The sequence below is a fragment of the Excalfactoria chinensis genome, chromosome 1, assembly GCF_039878825.1.
Source record: "Excalfactoria chinensis isolate bCotChi1 chromosome 1, bCotChi1.hap2, whole genome shotgun sequence".
NCBI classification, from domain to species: domain Eukaryota; kingdom Metazoa; phylum Chordata; class Aves; order Galliformes; family Phasianidae; genus Excalfactoria; species Excalfactoria chinensis.
Genome location: NC_092825.1, coordinates 3,671,120 through 3,696,944, shown reverse-complemented (window position 1 = coordinate 3,696,944; position 25,825 = coordinate 3,671,120). Strand labels below are relative to the sequence as shown.

Below are 25,825 nucleotides of genomic sequence, written 5' to 3'. Positions count from 1 at the left end.
CTCTCCAGATAACCGAGAGCTCTGGTAGATGGCGGAGAATGGCTTGGCAATCACCCCCGCCAGCTCCCTCAGCACCCTAGGGTGGAGTCTGTCCGGTCCCATGGACTTGGGACAGTCCAGATGGAGAAGGAACTCTCTGTCTCCACTTGAATCAATGGGGGTGTAGTATGCGTAGCATCCCAGACTTCCAGATCAGGGCATAAAGTGCCCTGAGGATAACTGATCTGCCTATTAAAGGCTGATGTAAAGAAGGCATTGAGGACCTCAGCCTTCTCCTTATCCCTATTATAGTTTAGAGTCATTCCCCCTTGTCCTACCACTGTCTGTATAAGAACTTGGTCCCTCTCCTGCTTGTAAGCTCTCTTCAAGTACTGGAAGGTCCCAGTGAGGTTACCCCAGAGTCTTCACTAAACTAAAACCACCCAATTCCCTCAACCTTTCTTCACAGGAGAGGTGTTCCTCTGATAATCTTTGTGGCATCCCTCTGGACCTGCCCCAGCAGCTCCATGCCTTCCTTGTACTGATGGGCACAGACCTGGACACAGTACTCAGCTGGGGCCTCACAAGAGCACAGGGGGACAATCACCTCCCCCTCCCTGGTGGCTGCCCTTCTTCTCACACAGCCCAGAAGGCCAACAGTATCCTGGGCTGCCAGAGCTTACTGCTGCCTCAAGTTCAGCTTTTCATGCCCAAGTCCTTCTCAATGAGCTCCTCTTCTCCCAGTCTGCAGAAGCACCTGGGACTCCCCCGACCCAAAACTTTGCTCATGGCCCTGTTGAACCTTCTCACCTACCTACTTTTAGAGTCTGTTCACATCCCCCTGGATGGCATTTCTCCCTTTTCTGCTGTCAACAGCACCACTCAGCTTGGTGTCACCTGCGAACTTGCTGAAGATGTGCTTGAATCACCCTCATTTTGTGGTTCTCACATCCCCGTAAGTTGAGCAGAATTTTGTAATACTGCAATATTTGTTGCCCTCTTTCTCAGCTGTCCCCACATAGACATGTTGCTGTGCACTCACGCAGACTCCTGCATCTCCATTCTCTCTCCTCCCACCTGGTGTGAGCTTCCTGATCCATATCTCTTCCCCAGCAATGCTACCAACAGCTCTGCTCTCCCACACTGTCCTGATACACATTAATCCCTCTCTCCAAGCTGCTTGGCACCCTACACACATACATCCTTAATCCCACAAGCACAGATTCCTGTGCTCCCTTTGCATATTCGTCCCCCCCTTAAACCAAATCTTCCGTATCCTCTCCTGTATACACACAGCTCAACCCTACACAATGCAGACAGAGAAAGGGAGGCAGCAGACCCATCTCCTCACTACTTCAAAGCTTAATTACCCCCATACCCACAGTTCTGTAGTCCCAACTCCTTGCCCATCTCCCACTAGCCCACAGCCTGATCTCTTCCATCCCCCCACCTCTCACTTATTTGCTTAAACACCAACTCCCCAGACACTCAACATGCAGAATTGCCCCACAGGACATCCACCTATGCCCTCCAATTACTGCTCCTATCCTCATAGCTCCCAATGCTGCCCTACAGCATTCCTCCCCAACACTGTCCCACAGCCTCCAAACACAGAACTGCCCTTCCTGTGACTCCAAAATATTGCTCCTAGCCCTATGGATCCATCACTCCCCTACAGCTTCCCACCCCACAGCCCTCAGCACTCCCCTACAGCCTCCAACCCTACAGCCATCCTTTCCATGCCCCAAAGTACTGCTCCTAGCCCAACAGTCCCCCAACACTGCCCTACAACCTCTCACCCCACAGCTGCCCTTAACATGCCCCCAAAACATCACTCATAACCCTACAGTCCCAACCACTGTCTGAATGCTTTCCTCCCTGTGAACCTTAGCAGCTGCCCTTCCTAAGTATTGCTAAGTATAGCCCCTAATGCTGTCTTACAGCTTTCCTACTTACAACCCTCAGCACTGCTCCACATCTTCCAACCCCATAGCCAGCCCTTCTATTTCCCAAAGCATCACTTCTAGCCCACAGTCCCTATCACTGCCCCCTATGGACTCCCACACTACAGCTACCCTTCTAATGCCTCCAAAAAATTGTTCCTACTCCCAGATACAAAAACTCTGCCCTACAGTCTTCCTCCTCACAGCCCTAAACACTGCCTCTTGGCCTCCAACTGCACATCTGCTTTTCCTGTGCCCCCATACAACTTTCTTCCCCATGGCCCCCACTGCTGCCCCATACCATAGCTCCCCTTCTCAAGCATTGCTCCTGGTTCCATAGCCCCCAACACTGCCCTAAAGCTTTCCTACCCATGGCCCTCGGAACAGGCCCACAGCTCCCAGCTCCATAGTTACCTCAAAGTATCATTCCTATCTCCACATCCCCCAACACTGCCCTATAGCCTTCTACTGTATAGCCCTCAGCAATGCTCCACAGTCTCCAAACTCACAACTGCCCATCCTGAGACCCCAAAGTTTTGCTCCTAGTCCTGTGACCCTCATTGCTGCCTAACAGTTACCCATCCCATGTCCCCCATTACTGCCTTATAGCCTCCAACCACACACACCCTCTACATATACCTCCAAACCTTTACCCCTAGCTCTACAGCTCCCAACACTCCTTTCGCTTTGCTTCTTATAGCCTCCAGCACCGTCCTATAGCATCCAAACCCACAGCTGCCCTTTCTATGCTCCAAAGTACCACTCCTATTCCCTTATCCTTCACATTACCCTACAGCTTTCCTACCCGCAGCCCTGAGAAGAGGCCCAGAGCCTCCGAACACACAGCTGCCCTTCATGCGGCCCCAAAGCATCATCACAGCCCCACAGCTCCCCACGCTGTCCCCACAGCCTCTCTCCACACAGCCGCTCTCCCTCCGCTCCCAACGTATCGCTCGTACCCCCAAAGCCCCATTCCTCGCCCCCCCAGCCCCACACCGCGGCCCGGATCTCACTCACAGAGCTCGCAGTAGCGGTGGCAGCCCCGGCCCAATCCCTGCAGGTACCGCTGCAGCACATCGGTAAGGAGATCACAGGCCGAAACCTGTACCGAGTCCCAACCTAAAGCCTGGCAGATCTGCGCCACCGATACCCGCAGCAGCCACCTCGAGTACGTCTCGCACATGCCGGCTGGGCTCGGCTCCGCGACGCCCGCGCCCGCCCAGGGACGGGAGGGCCGCGGGAGGCTCACGCAGGGCCCGCCGCCGCCGCCGCCGCCATCTTGGCGCCGCGCTTCGCTCCGCCCCACAGCAGGCAACGCCGCTCCAACGTCGATCGCATCGAGCGGAGCCGCCGCCGCCGTTGAGTTCTCATAGCCCGGTATAAGCTGAATAATTCAAGGTGAGTTTGAGCATCTTTCGCGGAGTAGAACCTTGTATGGATACCTCTATGCAGATAAGTATATAAATAACTGCATGGAGGACTAAAATTGCCTTGATAAGCGTGTTAAAAACATCATCTTTGGGAACTGTGCAGGCATAGGATGAAAAGATGGCAAATAAGGATCCAGAAACAGAGGAGCGACAGAACTGTCATGTGTGTATATACACCAGCAGTGCAGCTGCTAAACTGCAGCTCAGTTATTGCGTGTAACTGGAATGAGAAGCACGGGACTAAATAGGAGTGGTGCCTTATGAGAAGTTACCATGAACAGAATTAACTTAGGACTCAAGAACTTGGATATAACTGCCCTGTAGACGTGCTGCTATCCCTTGGGTTCCATAAAGAAATATTTAATATACTGTTAGTACATAAACTTTGATGTGGAGCAATTGCTGTATCTGCCACAGTGACTCCAAAGTCAGAGAACATTAGGGCCAAAGCTTGATTTAAGTGTTCTAGAGTCGTGCTTAAGAAACTGTGGCTGTGAATGAGGAATTGCACTGATCCAGCAGCACTTGATGCTGCATCTTCCAGGACAACCAACGTAGGTGTACAGCTCAAACCAAGAGCAGCCTGAGTAAGCAGGTGGCTGCTTATCCCAGTCCCTGGTGTCAAACTCGCAGATGGCTTTGATGTTCATTACTGTATCCATTTACGATCATTCTCCTCTTCAACACACACTACAATGCATGCAACAAGCAGCGATAACACAATGAAGGCAAAATATCTTTTGCTCTTCAAAAGAAGCTCCCGTTGGCATGTTTTCTGTACCAAGAATTGCAAAATACAGAGCACGGCCTTAAAGAAAACCCCTACGTTTCAAAGAGTAACCAAGTCAAACCCAACGTGTGTTTCATGAAGGAGTTTATTGTAAGAATGTACAGATATTTCTGGGGCTTCGCCGCTTCTTCACAAAATAGCAGAGCTGTCTTATTAATGAACACAGGCAAGTTCAATCAGACGCTCAGAATTATTCTTCACCTGTAAGGCAAATTGAAACAAATTAAAACCTTTCAATCAATGCTTCTTGTTAAGACGCATCACCTCTGATTTTAAGTGCCTTAAGAATTCATCCTTCCTTACACCCTCCTCCCCACCGACTCTCTCTATCTTAAACTTTAAGTGCTTATTTTGCTACAAACTCCTCTTCAGGAGTAATGTTTAACAAACAGGTATTTTTAAGTCACAGCCCAACGTCAGGGCACTATGAAAAAACGAAGCAATACTTTCAAATCGATCCAATAACTCAAAGATTAAACAAACCCACAGAAAACTGACAAATGCAGATGTACGCTATCGTGGATGTATTTTGTTTAAGGTTTATTGGTGTTTGAATCTGCCCAAACAGAAAGCGATGGCCATTTCCTAGGTGTGTGGGAGAAGAAATGGGTCTGACCACTATCACTGAATTCACACTTCCTCATCTGGCTTCGAGATTGCATTTAAAAATGGATTAATACAGACAATCTAGTCTCTATTCCATAACTTTACCTCTTGGATTTGGCCAAACCTCTTTTGCCGATTAATCCCTGGTTAAGATGTTATGAGGGAAAAAAAAAAACAACAGAACAAGCAGGTTAAGAAGCAACTCATGCAAATTAAGGCAAAACTATGCAAGTATTTATGACTGTATTGCAAGGAACATAACACAGCTCAGAACTGCAATGCGTTACGTATTCCAGACATTTTGCAAATACACAGAATATCACCACGCATACTTACATCATTGAGTATAGCACAGCGTTTTTAACTGTTAGATGGAATGCACATCATCTACATGTGGTTACAAATTGTGGTCTAAGCCCACACATTTTGTAACCTATAGAACACACATTTGCAAAACTTCATTCTCAAGCAATGAAGCAATGCACTCAGCTTCAACATTTATCATACATATTACCAGAATCCATTGATGACAGCTATATTCCTCCTTCCAACCCCAACCCCCTGCACACCATCACATACTGATTTCCCCAAAGGCATTTCAGTCACCTAAATTGCTCTCTGTGCATCCAAAACTGTTTTACAGCAATGAACTAAGCTGTTTGAGCACAGTATGAAGGATCCAAGTAGAAGGGGCAGATGGAATATCCTTTCAAAGCGAATAAGAAGGAGCAGAAAACACTTTCCCTTCTCAGTCAAGGATTTGTGTAAAGGTTTAAGATATAGTCTACCAGCATTTCAAGGACACCTGGTCAAACTTCACCACACTTGTTAGTACAATTGCCACAAGCTAAGCATGGGAGCAATGCCATGGACTGTCCTGCTTTTCATGCCTTAACCTTCCCTGTTAACCTGCCTGAAGGAGGGCACGAGCATTACATGACATTGCAACCACTTCTGTTTCATTTGTATACAGGTACTCACAGAGCAGCAGCACCAGAGATGATCTCAATAAGCTCCTTAGTAATAACAGCCTGACGGGTACGGTTGAATGTCAAAGTCAGTTTGTCGATCATCTCAGCTAGGAAAAAATTAAAGTTGGAATTTAAGCATATAATGACCATTCAAATACAAGTAAAGGAAGTTCTATGAATAGAATACCATGTAGACTTGTAGATCCATGTGTATGATCAAGTGGCTTACTGGACTTTTCAGTTTTCCCTACAGATAACACTACTAACAGACAATCTAAAAAGGGGATAATTTGTCTCAAGGCATCAGAATTAAACATATGAAGAACAGCCAACAGACGAGTAAATATCTTGTAGCACACCACTCATTTTTAAATGAATTTCAATGAGGTATTCTTTCATTGTTAATGTCCCTCAATCAACAACAGTATTTCCTTCAAGTTCTGTTCTGGCAAACGGAGCCATTCTTCATATTTTTTAATGGAGACTTTATCACTACATTTAAGATAAAGAGATCAGCAGAGACCCACACTTACAGTTCCAGGTAACCCTATTGCATAATACATAAGCTTCATTCAGCCACCAGTATTTTTAATGCATCACTATCTTCTTGAAGCTGGAATCATATCACTATGCCACATTAAATACTATTAGCCATTGCCCACCGACACCAACCATATATTCACTGCAGTGCACTCAGTTTGGACGCTTTACAAGGTATACTAGCATATTCTCAACTTGCAAAAAATCAAAATCCTCAGACCAGCAACACGATAGACATCAGTAGTTGAAATCCTAGAAAATCCAGAGTAGACTTACAAGCATTTTTGCTTGCATTGTCCATAGCAGTCATCCTAGCACTCTGCTCGCTGGTGGTAGATTCTTTCAGGGAGTAGTACAGAATATTTGCTAGTGTAAATTCCTGGTAGTTTCTCAGCACGTCAGCATCAATGTCATCATAGATACTCAAGCTTTCTGAAAAATAGGAATGAGTAGAGTCAGAACTGCAGGCTGTACTAGTTCTAATGATACAACATCACATAGAAAACTACTAAGTTAGTTTTCTTCCATTTAGTACACGGTGAAATATCCCTTCACGTTGCCTTATGTGTACTTTCACAAAATGCTAAATACCAGAGAGATAATGTATTTTGTATATTTTTATTAAATTTAATGACTAGGAAATTCAGATCCTGACCAAGGCCAAATACATTACTGATATATTTAACATTCCTGTACAATGCTGCACAAACCACCTGAAGTGCTTTTATTGAGTAGAAGCCACTCACTGCTGAAAGCATCAGAAGCAACAATTTTGCACAGGTCTAATTCTTGACTGAGAGAAAACCTCAAAATTAGTACAAGTTCTCCTTCCCCACAGCCCCATGATATGTCAGCCTTGGACTACCAAGATAAAATCACCTTTTAAGCTTGTGATATATGCACAATAATGATCTAATATCATATTCCCATATGCAGAATATCTTCTGTGTGATTTATTACTTCACCTGTCTGTTTTTTTTCTAGTTCAGTACTTACCAGAACCAGCAACTGTTTCAAAAGAGTAGATAGGTTTTTCATCAGTCTTGTAGGAGATGACAGATCTGTATAAAAAAACAGCATAATAGATTTTATGACTGAAGAGCCTAAATTGAGCATTTGATATCAAGTTAGGACACAGACAACTTCTGGCCTTCCAGTTCCTCAAAGTCTTGTTATGCTCCCTATGAGGAGATATCAAATACCCTAAGGATATAATAATGTACTGACTGTAAATACAACAGCACATGCTATAGAAAATGTGTTTAGAAACTGTAGTGCTTCGAAACCATTTCAACCATATCTATTAAAAAATACCCATGGCAAATATGTTCTTCACACATAATAAGATGCACTGACTTTTCAAGAAAATCTGAACCCAAACTCAGTTTTCACATTTTACTTAATTCAACCAATATGCTGTTTCTAAATCTATTCAACATCTTCCTAGTGCAGCTTCAGTTTTATCTTACCTGAACCGATTATAGATGACAGAGCCTTCATCAAATTCATACCCAGAGTTCAATAACTCTGAAGCAATGATTGAAGCATCTCCAAAGCTGGGAGGTCTCCGCCCCACTTCTTTGAATGTCATCAGGAAGTAATTGCCATGCGTCCTGCAGTAACGTGAAATTTATGTCAGGAGCAAGTTGGTGCTCCAATGTACAGCTGTGTGGCACCAAGAGGCAAGCAGCAGCAGTAACTGCTAGCATTCAAGAACCAAGCATTTCACTTTGCCTTCCTGCTCCCAACCCTCAGTTAAATTATGATATACCAGCATGGCCAAAACCAAACCCCTCTCCCTTTTTACCTTTGAAGTAGGCCTCTAATCTTGTCGCCTACACCAACCACCATAACTTCCTTCCCTGCATTGGAGAGGTTGGTAATCTCATTCTTCAAGGTCTTAGCAATAGATGTATGGATAGCACCACACAGACCTCGATCAGAGGACACACCAATAAGGAGATACTTCTTCTTGTCCTCGGGTGCCTTAATTTCTGCTTTCTCATACAGTGCTGAGGAAAAACAAAACGAACAAGATGAGCAAGATATTCAAGGGTGCCAGGAAGAAAATCTGTTCTATCAAAACATCTTCAACTAACTTCAAATTTAATAAATCATTTCCAAAGGGTTTCAAATAGCAGCCAGATGCATTTTTATCTCCTTCACAATCATTCAAGCTTGCAGGTTAGCTGACCAAAGGCGATAAAGAAGAAATTCAAAGCAACCTGCATCTTTGTGTCAGGTATTATAGTGAACTTCAACTAAACAGTGACACTGACTGCAAGTGCAATGTTTGAGAAGCATGTGCAGTTCAAGCATTTAAAAGTATGTTTGGTAGCAAGAGCCTTCTCTCACCCAGTGCTCCTGTTCCATATACTCTAGCAGGCTTCAGCTCCCTCTCAGCTCTTGCATACTTTGCTGCAGAAACCATCTTCATGGACTTTGTAATTTTCTGAATGTTCTTGATGGATTTCAAGCGCCTGGTAACTAACAAGGTTAAAAGCTGAAGGTCAAAATTGGGCTACATTGGGCACAAGAGACTGAAAGCAAACAATAAAACATAAGCAATGGCTATTCAGAAATCTCTCCTGAAGTTCCTCAAGGAAGACATAAATAAGCAAGTGATGCACAAATGTAAGATATGCTGTTAGTACTAACAGCAGCAAAATTGCACAGGTCTGTCTTTACAGTAACCCAAATGCATCCTTACAATATATTTATTTTCACCATCAATTTTATTTAAAATTTACCTCAACATAAGATCTCTTATTCTACTGTTTTCTTCCACTTCTACTTATTTCTCAAATATATAATTTGAGGTATTATTGTCAGCTTTTCATGGATGACGAAGGAAAAACAAAGCATAACAGAACCAGTCCCAGTGCTGTAGATAGACACAATAAATGTTGTTCTCTGTTTAGGCTGTGTCCCAAAAATACTAACACAAAAAGGAAACAAAACAGGTGTCCTAAAGACAAAAACAAGCACAAGACAGTATCCCTATATAAGAACCCCTTAGTAATGACTTAAAGAAGCAGTATCAAAGCAGAACCATTTACTCAAGTTTTTTATTCCCCAGTGCTTCCCTTCTGTAAACACAAGGAACTGAGAACAAAGTAAGTTTTGTTCATTTAAAAATGAACAAAAGATCTGTTTCTTTCGCAGCACACTTGACAAAGTTAATTCTAAAACATGTTTGTGCAGGACTCGGTTTGCTTGCATGGCATCAAAGCACCAAACGACTTGAAGAAATACCTTTTATTGATCATAGAATGGCTTGGGATGGAAGGAAACTCAAGGATCATGAAGCTCCAACACCTTGCTGCATTCAGGGCCACTAACCTCCACATTTAATAGCAGACCAAGCTGCCCAGGGCCCCATTCAACCTGGCCTTGAACACCTCCAGGGATGGGGCATCCACAGCCTCTCTGGGCAGGCTGTGCCATCACCACTCTCCTAATAAAGAACTTCCCCCTGAAGGTGGGGGGGAAGTTTATGAAGGACATTTGTTTGACACAAGTGCTGAAGACTCACGTGTCAGCGTTACAATCCACAACAGTCACTTCATCCAACAGAAGCCAAGTGAAATCATGCTTTAACCTAACGCCTCCTGCATTTCCCTTCTGTTAAAAGCAGACAAAAGCAGCACTTACTGTCTTTCAGAGTTGCCATATTCCTGACTTGGCCCCTGGAAATGAAAGCAGGAGTGATTAGGAGAGATCATTAGCTCTCCAGCAAGCAAATACCAATCAAGGTCAGGTCTCTTCAGAGAGATGAGCATGGAGGAACATCCATTTCTTAGTAAGGACACTTCAAACCTCGGCCTTGTAACAAACCTTTCACATTTCCGTGTGACAAGGAAAACAAAGGCCACGCAGAAGGGCGTCAGAAGGGCAAAAACCCAAGAAAAACAGACCTTTCTTTTTAAAACGATTAAAACAACGAAGCAGCGGGGCTCGCAGCCACCAGCAGGACATCCCTGCAGTGTCAGCCACCTGCACGGCTCTCCCGCTCAGCCCCAACCTGCACACAGCGCCCTTCTCCTCAGCGCCCCTTCCACCTCCAACCAGCCTCAGGCCCGCAAAGCGGAGAAGGACAGAACCCTCCATCCTCTCCACATCACCGCGTTCCCCAGCTCCTCCACGAACCCCCAGCCCTTCGCAGGCACAACCCGGTAACCACAACCCGCTGGTCTCCGCCCGTTACCATTGCGGCTGGTACAGCACCACGGCGGAACCCCGCGCGAACATGGCGGCGCCTGCAGCCCAGCTCCGCTGAAGGTCAGCGCGCCCGTCCCGCGCATGCGCCAAGAGCCTCAAGGATCGCTTCCGAGGTCGCTCCGTCTCATCCGGGACGAGAAAGTAAAGGGGGGGGGGGGTGTGTGAAACGAGGTCTGGAACGCCATGGGGAAGTCGGATTTCCTCAGCCCAAAGGCTATCGCCAACCGCATCAAGTCCAAAGGGTTGCAGAAGCTACGCTGGTACTGCCAGATGTGCCAGAAGCAGTGCCGAGATGAGGTGAGGCGAGGCGAGGCGGGGCTGTGTTTGGTGCGCGGTCCCCGGTTTGGGGTCCACCGTTCTGTTTGCCAATCGCTGTAATGGTTTATATGGGGTGGATGTGACCCAAGTGCACGATCCGGCGCTTGGTCTTGTTAAAACTCTTCTTATTGGTCTCAGCTCATCGATCCAACCTACCCGGATCTTTCTGTAAGGCCTCTGACCTCAAGGGTGCATCCGGATCTGACTTTATGGGGGTATGGGACCAACAAGATCCTCTCAGGCAGCACTGAAGAGGGCCCTCATGCTTCTCTGTGGTGTTCCTGATCCCTCATATAGGATGGGAAGAGCTGAGTGGGGCTTGAGGGGTTCCCAACCACCTGGGCCAGGGATATATGCCATTATAACCCCTGTGGGGGAAAGTCCTGAAGTGTTTCGGAGAAAGCATGATGGTCCTGAGCTTTTCTCAACCCCATTAGGATGCCCTGAAAGGGCAGCAGGGTTAGGAATTATTCCATCAGGAGCTTGGGGTAGTTGTGATTTCTCTTGGGAACAAGGTGGGTTGTAGGGCATGCCTCAAAGGCTTGCATGTCCAGAGCTCAGCAAGGTCTCTTTCCAACCTTCTGATTCTGTCTGTTTCTTCCCTCCTTCTCCTGTTATAAAGAGATGGTTTTTCTCTGATGCTTCCCCCTGTTTACACATCTCTGTTCATTTGAATCCGGATGCCCATGGGATTTGAGTGTCCTCTATGATTTTGTCTGTGCATTGGAGATGGCCAAACTTTTGTAATCCATATCTTGGTCGCTCCTAGGATGCCATGCTCTTATTACTTATGATGTGAGGTAGGGAATCAGCAAGTATTTCCACTTCTTTTGCATGTGTACCTGGATCGATGGACCTGGTGGTGCCATGTCTATCCCATTCCACAAGGGAGCAAGAGGACTTCTGTTATGTTCTAGTCAGGAGAAACAGCCAACCTGTATTGCTGGACTGTGGTTGGGTTTGCGTGTTTTATGTGAAAGCCTCCAAGAGATTTCACTTAGAAAACATCATTTTAAGTTACTTTTAAAGCCGTGTGTTGCAAATGGAGACAAAGGCAGATAAAATATTTTTCTTTATTTTCTAGAATGGCTTCAAATGTCATTGCATGTCTGAGTCTCACCAAAGGCAATTACTGCTGGCTTCTGAAAATCCTCAGCAATTCTTGAACTATTTTTCTGAGTAAGTTTGCCATATATTCTTACCCACGTGTCAAATCTGCGTGGCCATACCCCTAAAGCCCAGTTATGTCCCACTGAAGACACTTGATTCTGATGTATTTTAGTGTCGGCTGTTTCATACAGTGGCTATGTGAAAAGTTTGCTTTGGAAAGCATGTTCGTTTAAGGGTGCCGTGTTATTTAAAATTTGACAATTTTATCTCATTTAACTTCTTTTTTTATCCCAAATGTGGCAGTTTTTATCCCAGATTCTTTTTATTTTTTTAATCCCAAACTTGATAATTCTATTCCATGCCCGAGTCCTGTTTTAATTTGCTCTTCATTATGAGGTATGTCACTGCTTGTGTCCCAGCTAAGTGGCTGTCAGAGCTGCAGAATTACAAAGAGCTAAAAGAACCATCACACGGAGATAAGAAGTCAGCTGTATGAGTAGTGTCCCACTGTTCCCCTGATCCCTTTGTCCAGCTGACCTACCTGACAGCAGGGCTGACTGGAACTGTCTTCAGCGTGAGGCTGAAGGGAGGCTTTATCTTTAAGCCATTGAATTAGCAGGGAGATGAGTGATCTGTCTACCCAGTCTACCACTGCTTCGCTTTGTTCTGCCTCGTGTTTTGTGTCAGTGTTAGTCAACCTTGGGAGATACCTGGTAATGAAATACCAGCAATTAGTGGGAAGTGTTTAGAGTTCAGTTCTTTCCATTTTATCCCTTTGAAAGGGTATTATCCTTTAGAAGATTAAACTTGTGTGTGCATGTACCATACTGTGTCTCTTTGTGTATGCAGGCTGCACTTCACGCTGTCTTACCAAAGATGGGAAACAGGTGTCTGAACTTCATCGTGCTCAGTTCAAAAGAATACTCTATATACTGCAGATACTTCATTATGAATGACAATAGAACATTTCTGTGTAATTATATAAGTTTTGTTTAAATCCTTTTCTTTATATCCCCTAAGGGAGTTCCGAAATGATTTCCTAGAACTGCTCAGGAGACGATTTGGTAAATATTTTACTGTTTTGTTTTTTTTTTTTCCTTTTGCTTTTAATGCCTTTTGATTTTGTGCAGCAAGTTTTGGTTGGGTTTCTCCCGGGTCCAATATTACACTTCATAATAATTCTGTTTTAGGAACAAAGAGAGTCCACAATAACATCGTGTACAACGAATATATCAGTCACCGAGAACACATCCACATGAATGCAACGCAATGGGAGACACTGACTGATTTTACAAAATGGTTGGGGAGAGAAGGTAAATATTGTTGTTCTGGGTTATGACATTTTAAAACTATTGGGTAAATGCTTTGTTGATGAGTAATCAGTCAGCATTTGTGTTAATTCTCCTGTTTCCTTTTTTTCCATAACCCTCCCCTCCTGCATATATATTAATACATGTCCAATTAGAGTTCTGTACTAAGCAATGGAATTTCCTTATGAAAAGTGGCAGAGATCTGAGATAAATGCATCACTTACAAACCTTTCCATGTTTGTTTTTTTCCTTATAGCTGTTGCTAAATTCTAAGTCAACTTCCAACAGTTGTCATTTAAAAAGTGTGAACTATGATAGGACATTTCTTACAACTCCAGAATCCCTCACTATATGTGGTGACAAGAAGCGCTATATTGTTTTCATTCCTATCCTAACACAAGGGTTCAAATCTGACATCTGCAGTTTTGCTTTCCGTGGGAGGAGCAGAGGTTATGTCATGCCGCAGTGCTATGTAATGTTTAAATTGGTTTCAGTCGTCTGCGTGCTACAGGATACACTCATGAGTCACAGAGTGTTTGAAAAGTCACTCTAATGAGTGCCAGTAACAACAATGTTGCACAGTAAAGTTTCCTATAGTTTGATGCTATTGCTGTGTGGTGTTTATATATATTAGAGTGCTGTTTTCTTCCCTGTTAAAACAATGGGAAGGAAATGTTTTCTTCCATAAGGAAAGCGATACAAAATGTTCCATCCTCTTTTGCTACGTATTTTGGCTCATTTCCAAATAGAACTTGCTAGCTTAAGGGCATAAGCAGTTACTAAAGGCGATTTAAAGTCAATTTAACAAGTCCGGTGAGAGATACATTGTAAAGGTACATCTGGTGAAGTTTTTTATATTCTTATATTGAACGTGGCCTAGGAAAATGATCTTGATGTTTTCTTCGTTACTTTCTTGTTTTTGTTAGTATTCATCTTACTTTGTCTTGTGTTGGGTTTTTAGGCCTTTGTAAGGTTGATGAGACTCCAAAAGGCTGGTATATTCAGTACATTGATAGGGACCCAGAGACCATTCGCAGGCAACAAGAACAAGAGAGAAAAAAGAAACAGGACCTCGATGATGAAGAAAAAACAGCGAAATTCATTGAACAGCAAGTTAGAAGAGGTTTGGAGGGGAAAGAACTGGTGAGAGAAATTATCTATCAATCTTCAGCTCAAAAGTCCTCTCAGTTAAGTTAGTAATGCTCCCGTGGTCTTTCCACTGCTGTTTCCATTGCAGCCAGCTAGAAGGTGATGAGTAATCTTTGTGCAGTGGGTTGTGAGCTGATTGCTAGTTCAAACTGGGTAACAGTGGGTTATGTGTGGCTAAACTGAGAAATATTCTTCTCGCAGATAATTCTCATGCCCACTTTGCCCACCTTGCTTCAGTTGAAATTGCTGCTTGTTACGTTTCCTCAACTAACCTGAAGCTTTTTACAGCAGATAAACATCAAGGTCCTCTTTGGAATCAGTTTCAGAAAAGGAAAGTAGACCTTTCAGCTCCTTTTAGATTTGAGGCTGTTTTGAAATGTATTGAAACTATTCCCTATGACTATATCTGGTCCCAGCCATTTCAGAGTATGATTTAGACCTTCTTCTCCCATGCTTAAATCACTGCATTACTTCACCTACTTTCTAAAATTGCTGTTAAACATTTATGAAAGATGATAACCAACGAGTTACTACAAGTATTAGTTTTCTTAGCAATTTTAGAACGCTGAATTTAAGGTAGGAGACTAAACAGTAACCAAAGTGATGTCTTCATTTGTCGTATTTCACAACCTTACAGGACTGCAAATAATAAGTATGGTAGGGAGGCTGAGATTACCAGGCAAGCTGAACTGATCAAATCCCCACAGTGCAGAGTTTTTATTCTCATAGTCATGATGTGGAATTTGGGAACTTCTTTGGCATTATCCCTTGACTTCCATGCATGTTGTTGCCTGGGATTGGGACCTCCCATTTGATTCTGGGTATCAATAGATATATTTAAATGCTGTTGTAAACTATTATCTTTTTCTTAATTTAAAACTAATTGAAATTTAAATGGTCTGAGCCTTTGGTACTAAAAATTTGGAAAGATTCCATGACTTTTTTCCTTTTTTAGATTATCAGACTGTCCAAAAAAACCAGTCTAATCATGCTTGTTCAAAATGAGCAAACTTGCAGTAAGGCCACTTTCCCTTTGATGCTGAAATTAAACAAGTATAGACAACATCTCTGTAAAGAGTGTTAATTAGATAATTTTGCACAGGAGCCTATAATGAGATAATGTTTTCAATTTATAATCTTATAAATCAAGCCAGACTGAATATTACAGTTATTGGATGATCTTTGTCAATAAAATTCAGGCAATCAACGATCACTGAAAAATGTTATCCTGGCTCAGCTTTCTGTTTTGCTCTTGAAATCTATTAAGTTTTCTTTTGGCAGGAGGAACCAGTCTATACTGAACTGAACAGAGAAAATGAAGAAGAAAAAGGTAACCAGATTTTGATACATTCAGTTTTCTTGAACTGAATCTGATTTCATGATTGAGTGCTAAAGCTTGCTCAGTGTTTCATGGAGTGCTTTGAGATGAGTTTCAAAAAGCACTGAAAATTGGAAAATGCAGAGAATTTCTTGCCATTTTTGGAATAGCTTATTTTAAGAGACGAACCGTAACAGAAAATAGTAAGTATTTTTAAAATGTACGATCTTTTTCATTAGCAGATTGATAAATTCTAACATCTTCTATTTTTTATCTTTCTTTTTAGTTGCATTTAACTTAAATAAAGGAGCAAGTACTTCGGTAGCAGCATCTTCAAAAACAAGGTGAGAAAATTATTTAAGGGCAAGCCTTACTTTTGCAAAATGCTTACATGCCAATGGTGTTTATATGGGTAGGAAGATGTTTCTTATCCTGGAATATTTGTAGTCTAATGTCTCATCCTGTCATGTTATTCAGGAAGAGATCTTGGGTAATGTTGTGAGTCCTTTTGTATTTTAAATAGATGAATGTTTATATCTTATATATATGCCATGAGGAGCCTTCTTGAATTCTCTAGGGTTCATTCATGATAGATGCCCAGAAATGAATAGGCAGTGATAGTTTCCTCTGGGAAAAGGTAAATAAGTAGAAGGGTGGACGGGGGATCTAACTGAAGCATTTAAAGTGAATCCCGTCAAGTCCCAGCTGCCTTCTGTGAATGGATAATCATGACTTTTTAGTTTCAGTTTCTAAAAGGTTTGACTGCTTTGTCTAATTGGAGGTAATGTTTTCTCTGATCATCCTTAAAGAAGCTGAGTCTACCTGATGTAAATCTTTGTAAAGCTCATGGATTTAATTGTCATATAACCACAAGCAACACAGGAGAAGGGGATCAATAATGCAAACAATACTTATAGAAGTCAGTGAAACTGTTTGATGAGCAGTACATCTTTTCTTGTAAGGCAATATTGTAATTAAATGCATTGCAAGTAAAGCGAAAGCTTGCTTCTCATCACAAGCTTAGCTTTTAGATAAGATATCTGATGGGATATATGCCAGGCAGAAGATGAGACAATAAAGCAGTTCTTTGCAATAAGAGAGAGAGAGAGAGATCTCAGGCTTTGAGGAATTATTCCTGAGCATTGAGTTGCACTTAAGATGAGCCTGAACTTAGCATAGACGCTCACTTGAATAGTTTCAGTGAGGAATACACTGATCTGTTTTTTTAAGGTGCTTGCAAAAAATTGGTTGAATGTGAAATTATGTATCAAGAGCTCCAGCTTTTTCATAGCATATGATAGATACTTGTATGTAGAGTTTGTAATGGTAGTGTAGAAGCAAAATTTGGATATCTGCCTCACACTAAAGTGACTGACCTGTTGTTTCTCCTTCACTGATGGTTCAGGAGTCACTTCAGTGCTGTATATGGAAACTGCTTTCCTATGTCAGAGTAAAAGTGTGTTCTGCCACTGCAAATAGCCATTGGCTATTGCTGTTATTATGTGGCTTATTTGAGTTCAACCTGATACCACATGGTGCAGTGTGTTGCAGGATTTCCTTGTCTCCCAACATCTCTGACCACTGCAGGTTTTGCAGAATCCTGGCCAAGGTTATCACCTGCATTTCTTGATCACGGTGCAGAAATAGGACCAAGAGACCATAGGATGTGACCACTAGGGTTGAGTTTGACTCTTTCATGGCTGGTCCACATCATTAGTTGTCATCAGTAATTATAGTCAGACCCTTCTTTGCTGTTGTTGATCATAAACAGTGATGAGTTCCCTGTGGATAGAATCTAAGCAGAGTAAACTTTTCTAAACTATGGGAGCTCGCATAATATGCTGTTTAGTTTTGCCTTCTGTAAACCAAAGATTTCAAGGTAAATCAGTCTTTTCTTGTACCCATTTCTTTCTTGTGTCCTCTGTATTGATGACACACCTGAGCAGTGCTGGTGGTCTCTCTTTGTCCCAGTGTCCTTAATGCATATGTTAAGTAAGTTACGTTTTAGTACTGACACCTGGGAATCCCATAGTAACCTCACAGCTTTTCTTTCTTTAATGTAGGCTTTAATTATGTCCTTTGTGAGATATTATTTATGTATTTGCTGCTGGAATTGTGATTTAATGTACGATTTCTCCTGGAACTCTGTTCAGAGATTATACTGCCTTCCTCTGAAGTACAGTGATTTTTCTCTCATGTTTGTTTCTATTGCCTTTTTTGTAACTCACCCCCATTACACATCTCCCTTTGCTGGTATATCCAATGTCCTCACCACAGAACACTGTCAGACCATGAGATTTGTTCTAAGGCCTTAATAAAATTATCTTACAGCAGTCGTCTTCTTACTTAGGTGTTCCCCAATCCCTAAGTTGCAACTTCTGTACTAATTACTCTTTCCTTTTGTAACCCGTGGGCTATTTGCCTGTTTTGTATGTGATGGTGAAGGTAGTGTTTATTTTTTGGGCGTGGGGCCCTTGTCTACAGATTCTCCTTCTTTCTCATCCTCTGACTGATAGGTTATGTATCTCTGTCTGGAAGGATTTCCAGGTCTCATCTATGTTGGAGACTTGCTCAGTTTCTCTAAAGCTACAAGATAGCCCATTTTGAATCATATATTTGAAATAAATATTTAAAACAAATTCGAAGATCTTACTTGCAGTCTTGTTTTTGTCTTTACCACTAAAGTCCCTTAATCACCTCTTAGCCTTTGAACTGGTAAACTGACCATTAGATTGTTTTTGTTCTGCTGGACATCTGGAGAACAAGGAATCTGCACTTCAATTCTAGCTGCCAAGCACAGTCCTAGAAAAGGAGTGATGTGAGGTCTGGAAGGTGACTTGCACAATTGAAACCAAATAGATCAGCAGGCCTTTTTGTACAACCAGTTCTTCAAATGCGTCTTGATAGAGGAGACAATTTGAGGTGAAAATGCCATCTTACTCTCCCAGCAGCATCCTTGGACCGAGTGCACTGAAGATGGCGGAAGGAGCAGTTAAAAGAAAAGAATCAGCTCACAGCTCTGGTCAGTCCAAAGAGAAAAAGAAGAAATCTGCACTGGATGAGATTATGGAGGTAACAGTTATGCAGGGATCTTTGTCTTTATAACCCCATGTTCGTAGTCTACTTTCCCAGGGCCTCCCTTTGAGATGATCTCAGACCTTCAGTTCTTGTGGAATTCAGACTTCAATGTCTTATCGGGCAAAATTATATCACTTCCCATTTAAGATTGGTTTCTGCTTCTCATCTGTGCTTATTGCCTTGACGATCCAGATGTTGGAAGTAAAGGAATACAGATTTTGCAAGAGAAAAAAATACCTATAATTGTTTGACGAAAATAAACACAAATCTCCCATCATTTTATCATGGATTCCTGGATCTCATCAGATTGATTTCTATGCAGAGAACACACACTGACCAACCCTTCTTGGGTTTTTTTTTTCCCTGGCTTGGTGTGGATCTGGATAATTTGTTCAGATTTTTGAAGGCATGGGAAGGCTGCAGTGAAGGGTGAAAACAAATGATGCTTATTTGTTCCTCTTCTGTAGCTTGAAGAAGAGAAGAAAAGAACATCTCGAACAGACTACTGGTTGCAGCCAGTAAGTATCTTTAAAGAATAACACTCACAGGTACAACCAATTCTGCATGTCTACGTTTGCTAGTGATTGAATTATATAAAAGATCCTGCTTCTGTGTTTTGGAATGCTAATCTTTATTTTTTTTGTCCTCCTTTCAAATTGTCTAGGAAATCATTGTAAAAATTGTCACAAAGAAGCTTGGAGAGAAGTATCACAAGAAGAAGGCAGTTGTTAAGGTAAAGTGTGCAAATGGAAGCGTGTGGCTTTGGTTGGGTTTTATGGTACCAGATGATTTCCAGAGTCAGAATTGTGCTCAGCCATGTCTACACTGATTAAGGGCCATAGTGTAACTTTACTGGCACATTCTTTGTGTCTGTTTTTGTCCTGTACATCTTATCCTATTAACATATCCATAATGGGGAATAATCACTTTTTCAATGTGACGTGACCAAGAGTGGTTTAGTTGTATTTTAAGTTGCGACTAGTCAGTGTTGCACAAATATTTACTCCGCATACTGCCCTTTGAGCAAGATCCCATTTGTGTACAAAACATTCACTCTGGAAGCCTTGTTATATGTTTAGAAGTGGTTTCTTTTAGCCACTGCCAGTGAAATGATGTTGTAGTAGGTACTCCAAGGCTCAACAGTCTTTGGCAAGAGTGCAGAAGACAACATCTAGGTGTGTTTTAAAAGGCTGACAGCAGCATATAGAACTTAAAATCACAGCTTCTTTTTTTTGGCAAGAAGAGAAGGTTATGAGTCCCAGTGGCAAATCTGGGAGTTTGGACATGCTAGATGTAAAGATGATCAGTGATATTTTTCCTCATTGAGAGGCCTTATCCAGTTCTCCCTGTGTGACTTCAAGCCAGTTTATCCTCTCATGAAGAAAAGAAGCCTCTAGTTTACTCTCCGAATTTGAGAGGTAGCTAAGATAACTGATCTGAAGGTTGACAAAACCTCCAGACAATGCTAATAACATCAGTGGTTTTAATTTACAAAGGAGATCATTGATTTTTAAGAGGTGTCCCTTTAATCTGGCCTTTACTTCAGAGTTGGGTCAGACAGCACTTTGTGGAAGCTGAATGCCTTTAGGGCAGCTCAGAAGTCTTCATTCCTTTTGAAAATGTACAAGCGTAGACTGAAGATCCTGAATTTGTTAATTTCAAAAATGTAAATTTAGAGAATTGTTATAGAATTATTATTTATTATTATAGTCACTGATCGGCCTCTACTTTTCACAACAGGAGGTGATTGACAAATATACAGCAGTTGTGAAAATGATTGATTCTGGAGACAAACTGAAGCTTGATCAGACACACCTGGAAACTGTAATACCAGCACCAGGTATGGCTGTCTGTGTTCCTTATTTTTCAGCATAGCTGTCACAGCATAACTTAAGTGCTTTTAAACTGTAAAACATCCACTTGGAACTACCTTAACAGTAGCTGCGTTGTTCATGGGACTGCATTTTATAACCTACTCTGGTCACTTACCATGTATATTACGAGGAGAGGCTAAGGAAGCTGGGGCTGTTTAGTCTGGGGAAAAGGAGGCTGAGGGGAGACCTTATTGCCGTCTTCCAGTACCTGAAAGGTTCTTACAGTGAGAGTGGGGCAGGTCTCTTCTCACTAGTGACAAGTGACAGGACGAGGGGAAATGGCCTTAAGTTGCGCCAGGGCAAGTTTAGGTTGGATATTAGGAAGAACTTCTTTACAGAAAGGGTGGTTAGGTACTGGAATGGGCTCCCCAAGGAGGTGGTTGAATCGCCATCCCTGGATGTGTTTAAGAGCTGTTTGGATGTGGTACTCAGGGATATGATTTAGCAGAGGTTTTTTTAGAGATGGGGTACTGGTTAGGCTGCGGTTGGACTTGATGATCTTCAAGGTCTTTTCCAACCTGGGTAATTCTATGATTCTATGATTCTATATTCTGGTTGCTTTCTGGGGAAATATTGCAATGTTTCTTCATCAAGTCTTCACAATCTCTTCTTGTCGTATGAATGTTATTGTAAGAAGATAGAAGTGCTTCTTGAATCAATTCATTTGACTACATGAAAGCATCTCTCTTCGGCTGTCAGGAAGCTTCTCAGGGAGCGCTCTGTAGCTCTTAGTCATATTTATCCTGTGTCTTCCTTCCAAGTCATGCCTCAAATAGCTGTAGGTACTTGGCAAAACGTAACTCTTGTTTGATTCACTTCTATTTCTTTGACTGGGGCGTAGTAAGATTTCTGATCAGTATTTCAGGGAACATTCAGGGTATCAATAAACAGAGCACTGTCTGCATAGAGAGAAACAAGATATAGGATCTTGAGATTTTTCATCAGACGTGCTACATTCTGCATCTTCAGCTGGTGAATAGCCACTTGATGGTGGAGTAATGGTACAGGTGAGCTTTGCCCACACTTAGAATAGAATTGATGCCCTATGGAACTGCTTATGTGAGATAAGAGAAAGAAAGAAGGCACACTGAGCAATTAGTATATATGGAATAGAACATGAGGGAAGTGACTTTGACTTCTTTGGCACTTTCCCACATGACATCCTGGTAGTTGTATTGGAGGAAAATGGATTTGATGGATGGGCTGCTCACTGGATAAGGGATTGGCTGGATGGCTGCTCAGAGAGTTGCAGTCAGTGGCTCAGTGTCCAAGGAAAGACTGGTGATGAGCGGCATTCATATCTGTGCAGGGTCTGGTGCTTCTTAACATCTTTGTGAGCAGTGGTATTGAGTGCAACCTCAGCAAGTTTGGACAGGCTGAGAGAACTTGTCTCTTCAACCTGGAGAAGAGAATGCTCCAGGGGAACTTTATAGTGGCCTTCCAGTACCTGAAGGGGCCTACAGGAAAGCTGGAGAGGAACTTTTAGAATGGCAGGTAGAGACAGGATGAGGGGAAATGGCTTTAAACTGGAAGAGGGTAGATTTAGACTAGATATTAGGAAGAAATTCTTTACTGTGAGGGCAGTCAGACACTGGAACAGGTTGCCCAGCAAGGCTGTGGATGTCCCCTCCCTGGAAGCATTCAAGATCAGGCTGGATGTGGCTTTGAGCAGCCTCATCTGGAGGGAAATGTCCCTGCCTGTATCAGGTGGTTGGATCTTAAGGGACCCTTCCAACCCAAACCATTCTATGATTCTGTGATTCTTTCCCTGCTGTAGTTTGAGTGGCTTCTGCTATAGCACCAGCATAGCCTAGAGTGGTAAACTTCAGTGCACTTTATAAATGGGCAGGTTGTGTGGCAGAGCTGGGAATCACTTGCCAGGGCCTTGAAGAGAAACTTCTCCCTCAGCTGTCAGTGAAGCTGGACACAGCTCCATCAAAGGAAATTTTTCCTATTTCTCATTTCAGGCAAGAAAGTCATGGTATTAAATGGTGGTTACAGGGGAAATGAAGGCATCTTGGAATCTATCAATGAGAAGAAATTTTCAGCAACGATCATCATTGACTCTGTAAGTATAAAAAAAAAACAAACAGGAACAGCTATTTTGCATGGGGCACTTTTCATCTGTATGTTGGAGAGCTTTCACAAAGAAAGATGCTATCGTTAATCCTGTTTTACAGGTGGGGTTTCTAGTACAAAATGCTGTTTTCAGCCACTTATTCCTAACCAGTAAGAAAACAGTTGCTTGTTCTCCACTGCAGGCTTGCGCTCTGCTGTTTGCCTCTCAAAATATGCCAAGATGCTGAATTTGGACAGTTTCTAACTTGAAAGAGACTAGCAAAACATCGTGTGGTTATTTTGAATCTAGCTGTAGTTGCACTGTTTTGTGGGAAGGTAAAAAAAAAAAAGGTGAAAAATGCACGGAGGTGATTTTTCTCACACTTATATGTGGCTTTTGGACAGAACTATTCAACAGAAAAGTAGCCACTGTGCTTTTACTGTGCCCAGCGCTGTAATGTTGCTAATGTCTGGGGTATCTAATACCGCTCTCTTCATGTGTGCTCCTTAAAGAATGCTCAATGTGGCAAGATTTGATAAGGCCCCTTCAGCAGTGTTACTTCCAGTTCTCTATTGGGAAATTCATCAAACAAGTTTGTATTTTGATTTTGTTTTATACAATCTGTTATTTTCCAGGGGCCTTTGAAAGGACGCCGAGTTGAAGGTATCCAGTATGAAGACATTTCCAAACTTGCCTGAGATGCTCATTACAGATCAGAGAAGATTTTGGTTTCTCAAACCGTCTTCCTGGCTTCTTGCAGGCAGACACAGGAGACTCTACTATGTCAGGGTTTTAACATTGTGTGTGTATATGTATCTATAATGTATATAGAGAAGAACCAAGAGCAAATTGAGTTTATTTAAAGATCACTATAGATTTGTTACATCAAATGTTTGTGGAAATCTTATCGGTGGAAATACTCCATCTGATCCCTTATCAAAGTCATGTTATAGTATTTCAGTTTCCTTATGCAAAATACAACAGCTGCAAGTTGGAGAACTTTCTGTACTGAAGTACGTGCAAAGTTTTGTGGGACAGAGAATTGTCCACAACAGCTGCTTGAGGCAGGCAATGTGTGTTGGGGCCAATGGGTTTTAAACAGCAGACTTCTCAATTTGCAGCCCAAACTGAGTTCTGGCTGGAGGAACAAGGGAAAGGATTAAGAGAATGGCAGAAGGTAACAGGGATTCTTCTCCTGGATGTTGTAAGAAGGGTCTGCTTTAGTAAGTGTTGTCACCAACTTATTTTAGCTAACTTATCACATAATCACACTTCCATCACCTCGTTCTCAGGGCTCCTATTAATTAATGTTCATACACAATTTATCTGCGTATGGTCTCCAAGATAGATGTTAATCGTGGGGCTTCTAGCATTCCAGCCTAATTCTGTGCAGATATGAACTGGCCATTGCTGTTTTGGTTTTCTCTTGTTCATAGTTCCATTGTTTTCCCCTGCACTGTTGTGGATGCTGAATGAGTAACATTACTTTTTAATGTTTTTTAAAAAAATGCCACTTTTTGTACTGTTTTTTTATTTTTAAGGAATATTCAGGAATAAACAGAATCTGACCTTAGGCCAAGAGCTTTCCTAATCGGCCTTTTAAATACATGGGGGCAACGCTCTGTTGTTTTATATCCACTGAAGAGCACAGTAAAATGGCCATAAAATAACTGCCTTACTTTTGTGAAAGAAAGGTGCAAGTCTTCCCAAGTGAAATACAGACCATCACCTGTGGTTCGACCTGCCTTTGCTTCTTATTGTGTGTGTCTGGAATCTGATGGCAAGAAAACTGATATCCCTGTGCCTTCCAGAGCTGATCTTAGCTGTGTTGGCTGATGTGTTGGCTGATGTGGTGCTTTTGGGAAGGCTGAGACCAAGGAAGCTGGGAAAGGTGAGAAGTAACCAGTTTGGGAAGGGTAGAGGTCTGTTTCGCTGCAAACTCAGCAGTGTTGTGTGGATGAGCAAAAATCCTTTTGAAAGACTGCAGTTCTTTCATAAAGAAAAGCTACTCCGCCCCTTCCTTAGTGAGCTGAATGGAGCAAGATGCTGTTGTGGATGCAAAACCCAGTTATAGTGCAGTCTAAATGTTCAGGTTGCCAGTGATGAATTCACAGTTGCTTGTCCCTTGCTTTACCTCAGAGCACCATGATTCATGGTTTCCAGGAGACCCCTGCAGGAAAACTAAAAGACTGCAGAGGTTGAGTGAAAGCTGCTGTCTGCAATAACCTCACATGGGGGATCTGAATGGCTTGCCAGGGATCTCAGGCACAAATACACAAGTCAAGTAATGCAGTATCTTGAAAATGGACAATTATGCAGAAAGGAACTTGAGGCAGAAGACATACACACTTCTGAGAATTGCTCTGAAGAGTTACTCAACATGCATTGATCCACACGGTCCTGACAGCAAAACTGAAAGAAGGATTGCGTAGCAGCCTTTGGTTCGCAGGAAAGGACACCACAGTACAGGAAGGCAAGTTGATGACTGGAGTGCCTGTCCTACATTAAGGCTGCTGAGAAGAATCTGATCAACATCTTATTATTTCTTTTCCTAACTCTGTGAAAGCAGAGTTTCCAATCCAACTCTGAGTACATGGATGTGTATGGTTGTGTCACTACTGCTCTCACTTGTTACTGTTGAAGAGTATGACATCTTTTGGGAACCGATCCCCCTGGAAGCAAAGCTTTTAGTACTGCTGGTGATTTCAACATAGTCTGAATTCCAGGCTTTTTATCCAACTTCCCCAGTTCTGTATCTAGATGTGAATTTCACTGTGATGCTGAAATGTTTACCAAAACCAAAACAAGATATTCTGGGCTCACCTAATTCATTTCCCTGCAGCTGTTTCAAGGGAATTCTGACCTCTGGTTAGCACATCTGTAAAGATTAAGGACTCTTCACGATCCCAATTTCCTTTTCTGTTAAGTCTCTCAGGTATGTAATGCACATCATCCTGGTTGGGCTTATCTGAACCGCGCTGCTTTTTGCCAAGTCCAGCACTGCATGGACTTACATTTTCCCTGCTCTCTGAAAGGACAAAAGTTTGAAAAGCATGAGGTTATTTTTGTTTTTTAGGTCTGGTTGTGTATGATACCAACGCGACAGATGCCGCAATGCTATTACAAGTC

General features: G+C 42.4%; 3 protein-coding genes across 5 annotated transcripts in view; 1 reads left to right on the top strand and 2 right to left on the bottom strand.

Annotated features, from left to right (window-relative positions):
* TAF3 (TATA-box binding protein associated factor 3) overlaps positions 1–3,250 on the bottom strand; it is a 110,651-nt gene extending 107,401 nt beyond the window's left edge. Inside the window, exon 1 of the mRNA XM_072360489.1 lies at positions 2,940–3,250. Within this exon, the coding sequence (XP_072216590.1) occupies positions 2,940–3,105 (166 nt within the window). The 5' untranslated portion in view covers positions 3,106–3,250. The remainder of the gene's footprint in view (positions 1–2,939) is intronic.
* Positions 3,251–4,209: 959 nt separating this feature from the next.
* On the bottom strand, positions 4,210–10,591 carry ATP5F1C (ATP synthase F1 subunit gamma). 2 transcript variants are annotated; one of them, XM_072329879.1, is made up of 10 exons: positions 10,467–10,585; positions 9,914–9,948; positions 8,615–8,746; positions 8,067–8,271; positions 7,729–7,872; positions 7,256–7,320; positions 6,536–6,691; positions 5,730–5,826; positions 4,854–4,891; positions 4,210–4,343 (listed from the first exon to the last, which is right to left on the bottom strand). In XM_072329879.1, exons 1-9 carry the CDS (start codon positions 10,508–10,510, stop codon positions 4,885–4,887), a joined length of 885 nt encoding a protein of 294 aa, XP_072185980.1. In that variant the 5' UTR covers positions 10,511–10,585; the 3' UTR covers positions 4,210–4,343; positions 4,854–4,884. The 2 variants fall into 2 exon arrangements, with proteins under 2 accessions (XP_072185980.1, XP_072185985.1); XM_072329884.1 differs by lacking the exons at positions 4,210–4,343; positions 4,854–4,891 and having other exon boundaries at positions 5,726–5,826; positions 10,467–10,591.
* Positions 10,592–10,646: 55 nt separating this feature from the next.
* On the top strand, positions 10,647–24,275 carry KIN (Kin17 DNA and RNA binding protein). 2 transcript variants are annotated; one of them, XM_072329867.1, is made up of 13 exons: positions 10,647–10,777; positions 11,883–11,977; positions 12,929–12,972; positions 13,099–13,221; positions 14,180–14,361; positions 15,649–15,697; positions 15,972–16,029; positions 18,637–18,757; positions 19,231–19,281; positions 19,428–19,496; positions 20,504–20,603; positions 22,605–22,705; positions 23,332–24,275. In XM_072329867.1, the coding sequence occupies exons 1-13, from the start codon at positions 10,664–10,666 to the stop codon at positions 23,392–23,394; spliced, it is 1,170 nt and encodes a 389-aa protein (XP_072185968.1). In that variant the 5' UTR covers positions 10,647–10,663; the 3' UTR covers positions 23,395–24,275. The 2 variants fall into 2 exon arrangements, with proteins under 2 accessions (XP_072185968.1, XP_072185960.1); XM_072329859.1 differs by having other exon boundaries at positions 18,634–18,757.
* The last annotated feature ends 1,550 nt before the right edge of the window (positions 24,276–25,825 follow it).

Bases quoted from the DNA above. Each gene is read 5' to 3' on its own strand.
- KIN (XM_072329859.1), top strand. From the start codon at position 10,664: ATGGGGAAGTCGGATTTCCTCAGCCCAAAGGCTATCGCCAACCGCATC. The intron at 11,978-12,928 runs GTAAGTTTGCCA...ATATCCCCTAAG, and splicing joins TTCTTGAACTATTTTTCTGA to GGAGTTCCGAAATGATTTCC. The intron at 20,604-22,604 runs GTATGGCTGTCT...TTCTCATTTCAG, and splicing joins AACTGTAATACCAGCACCAG to GCAAGAAAGTCATGGTATTA.
- ATP5F1C (XM_072329879.1), bottom strand. From the start codon at position 10,510: ATGTTCGCGCGGGGTTCCGCCGTGGTGCTGTACCAGCCGCAATG. The intron at 7,321-7,728 runs GTAAGATAAAAC...TTTTTTATACAG, and splicing joins GTCATCTATAATCGGTTCAG to ATCTGTCATCTCCTACAAGA. The intron at 6,692-7,255 runs GTAAGTACTGAA...CCTATTTTTCAG, and splicing joins TGAAACAGTTGCTGGTTCTG to AAAGCTTGAGTATCTATGAT.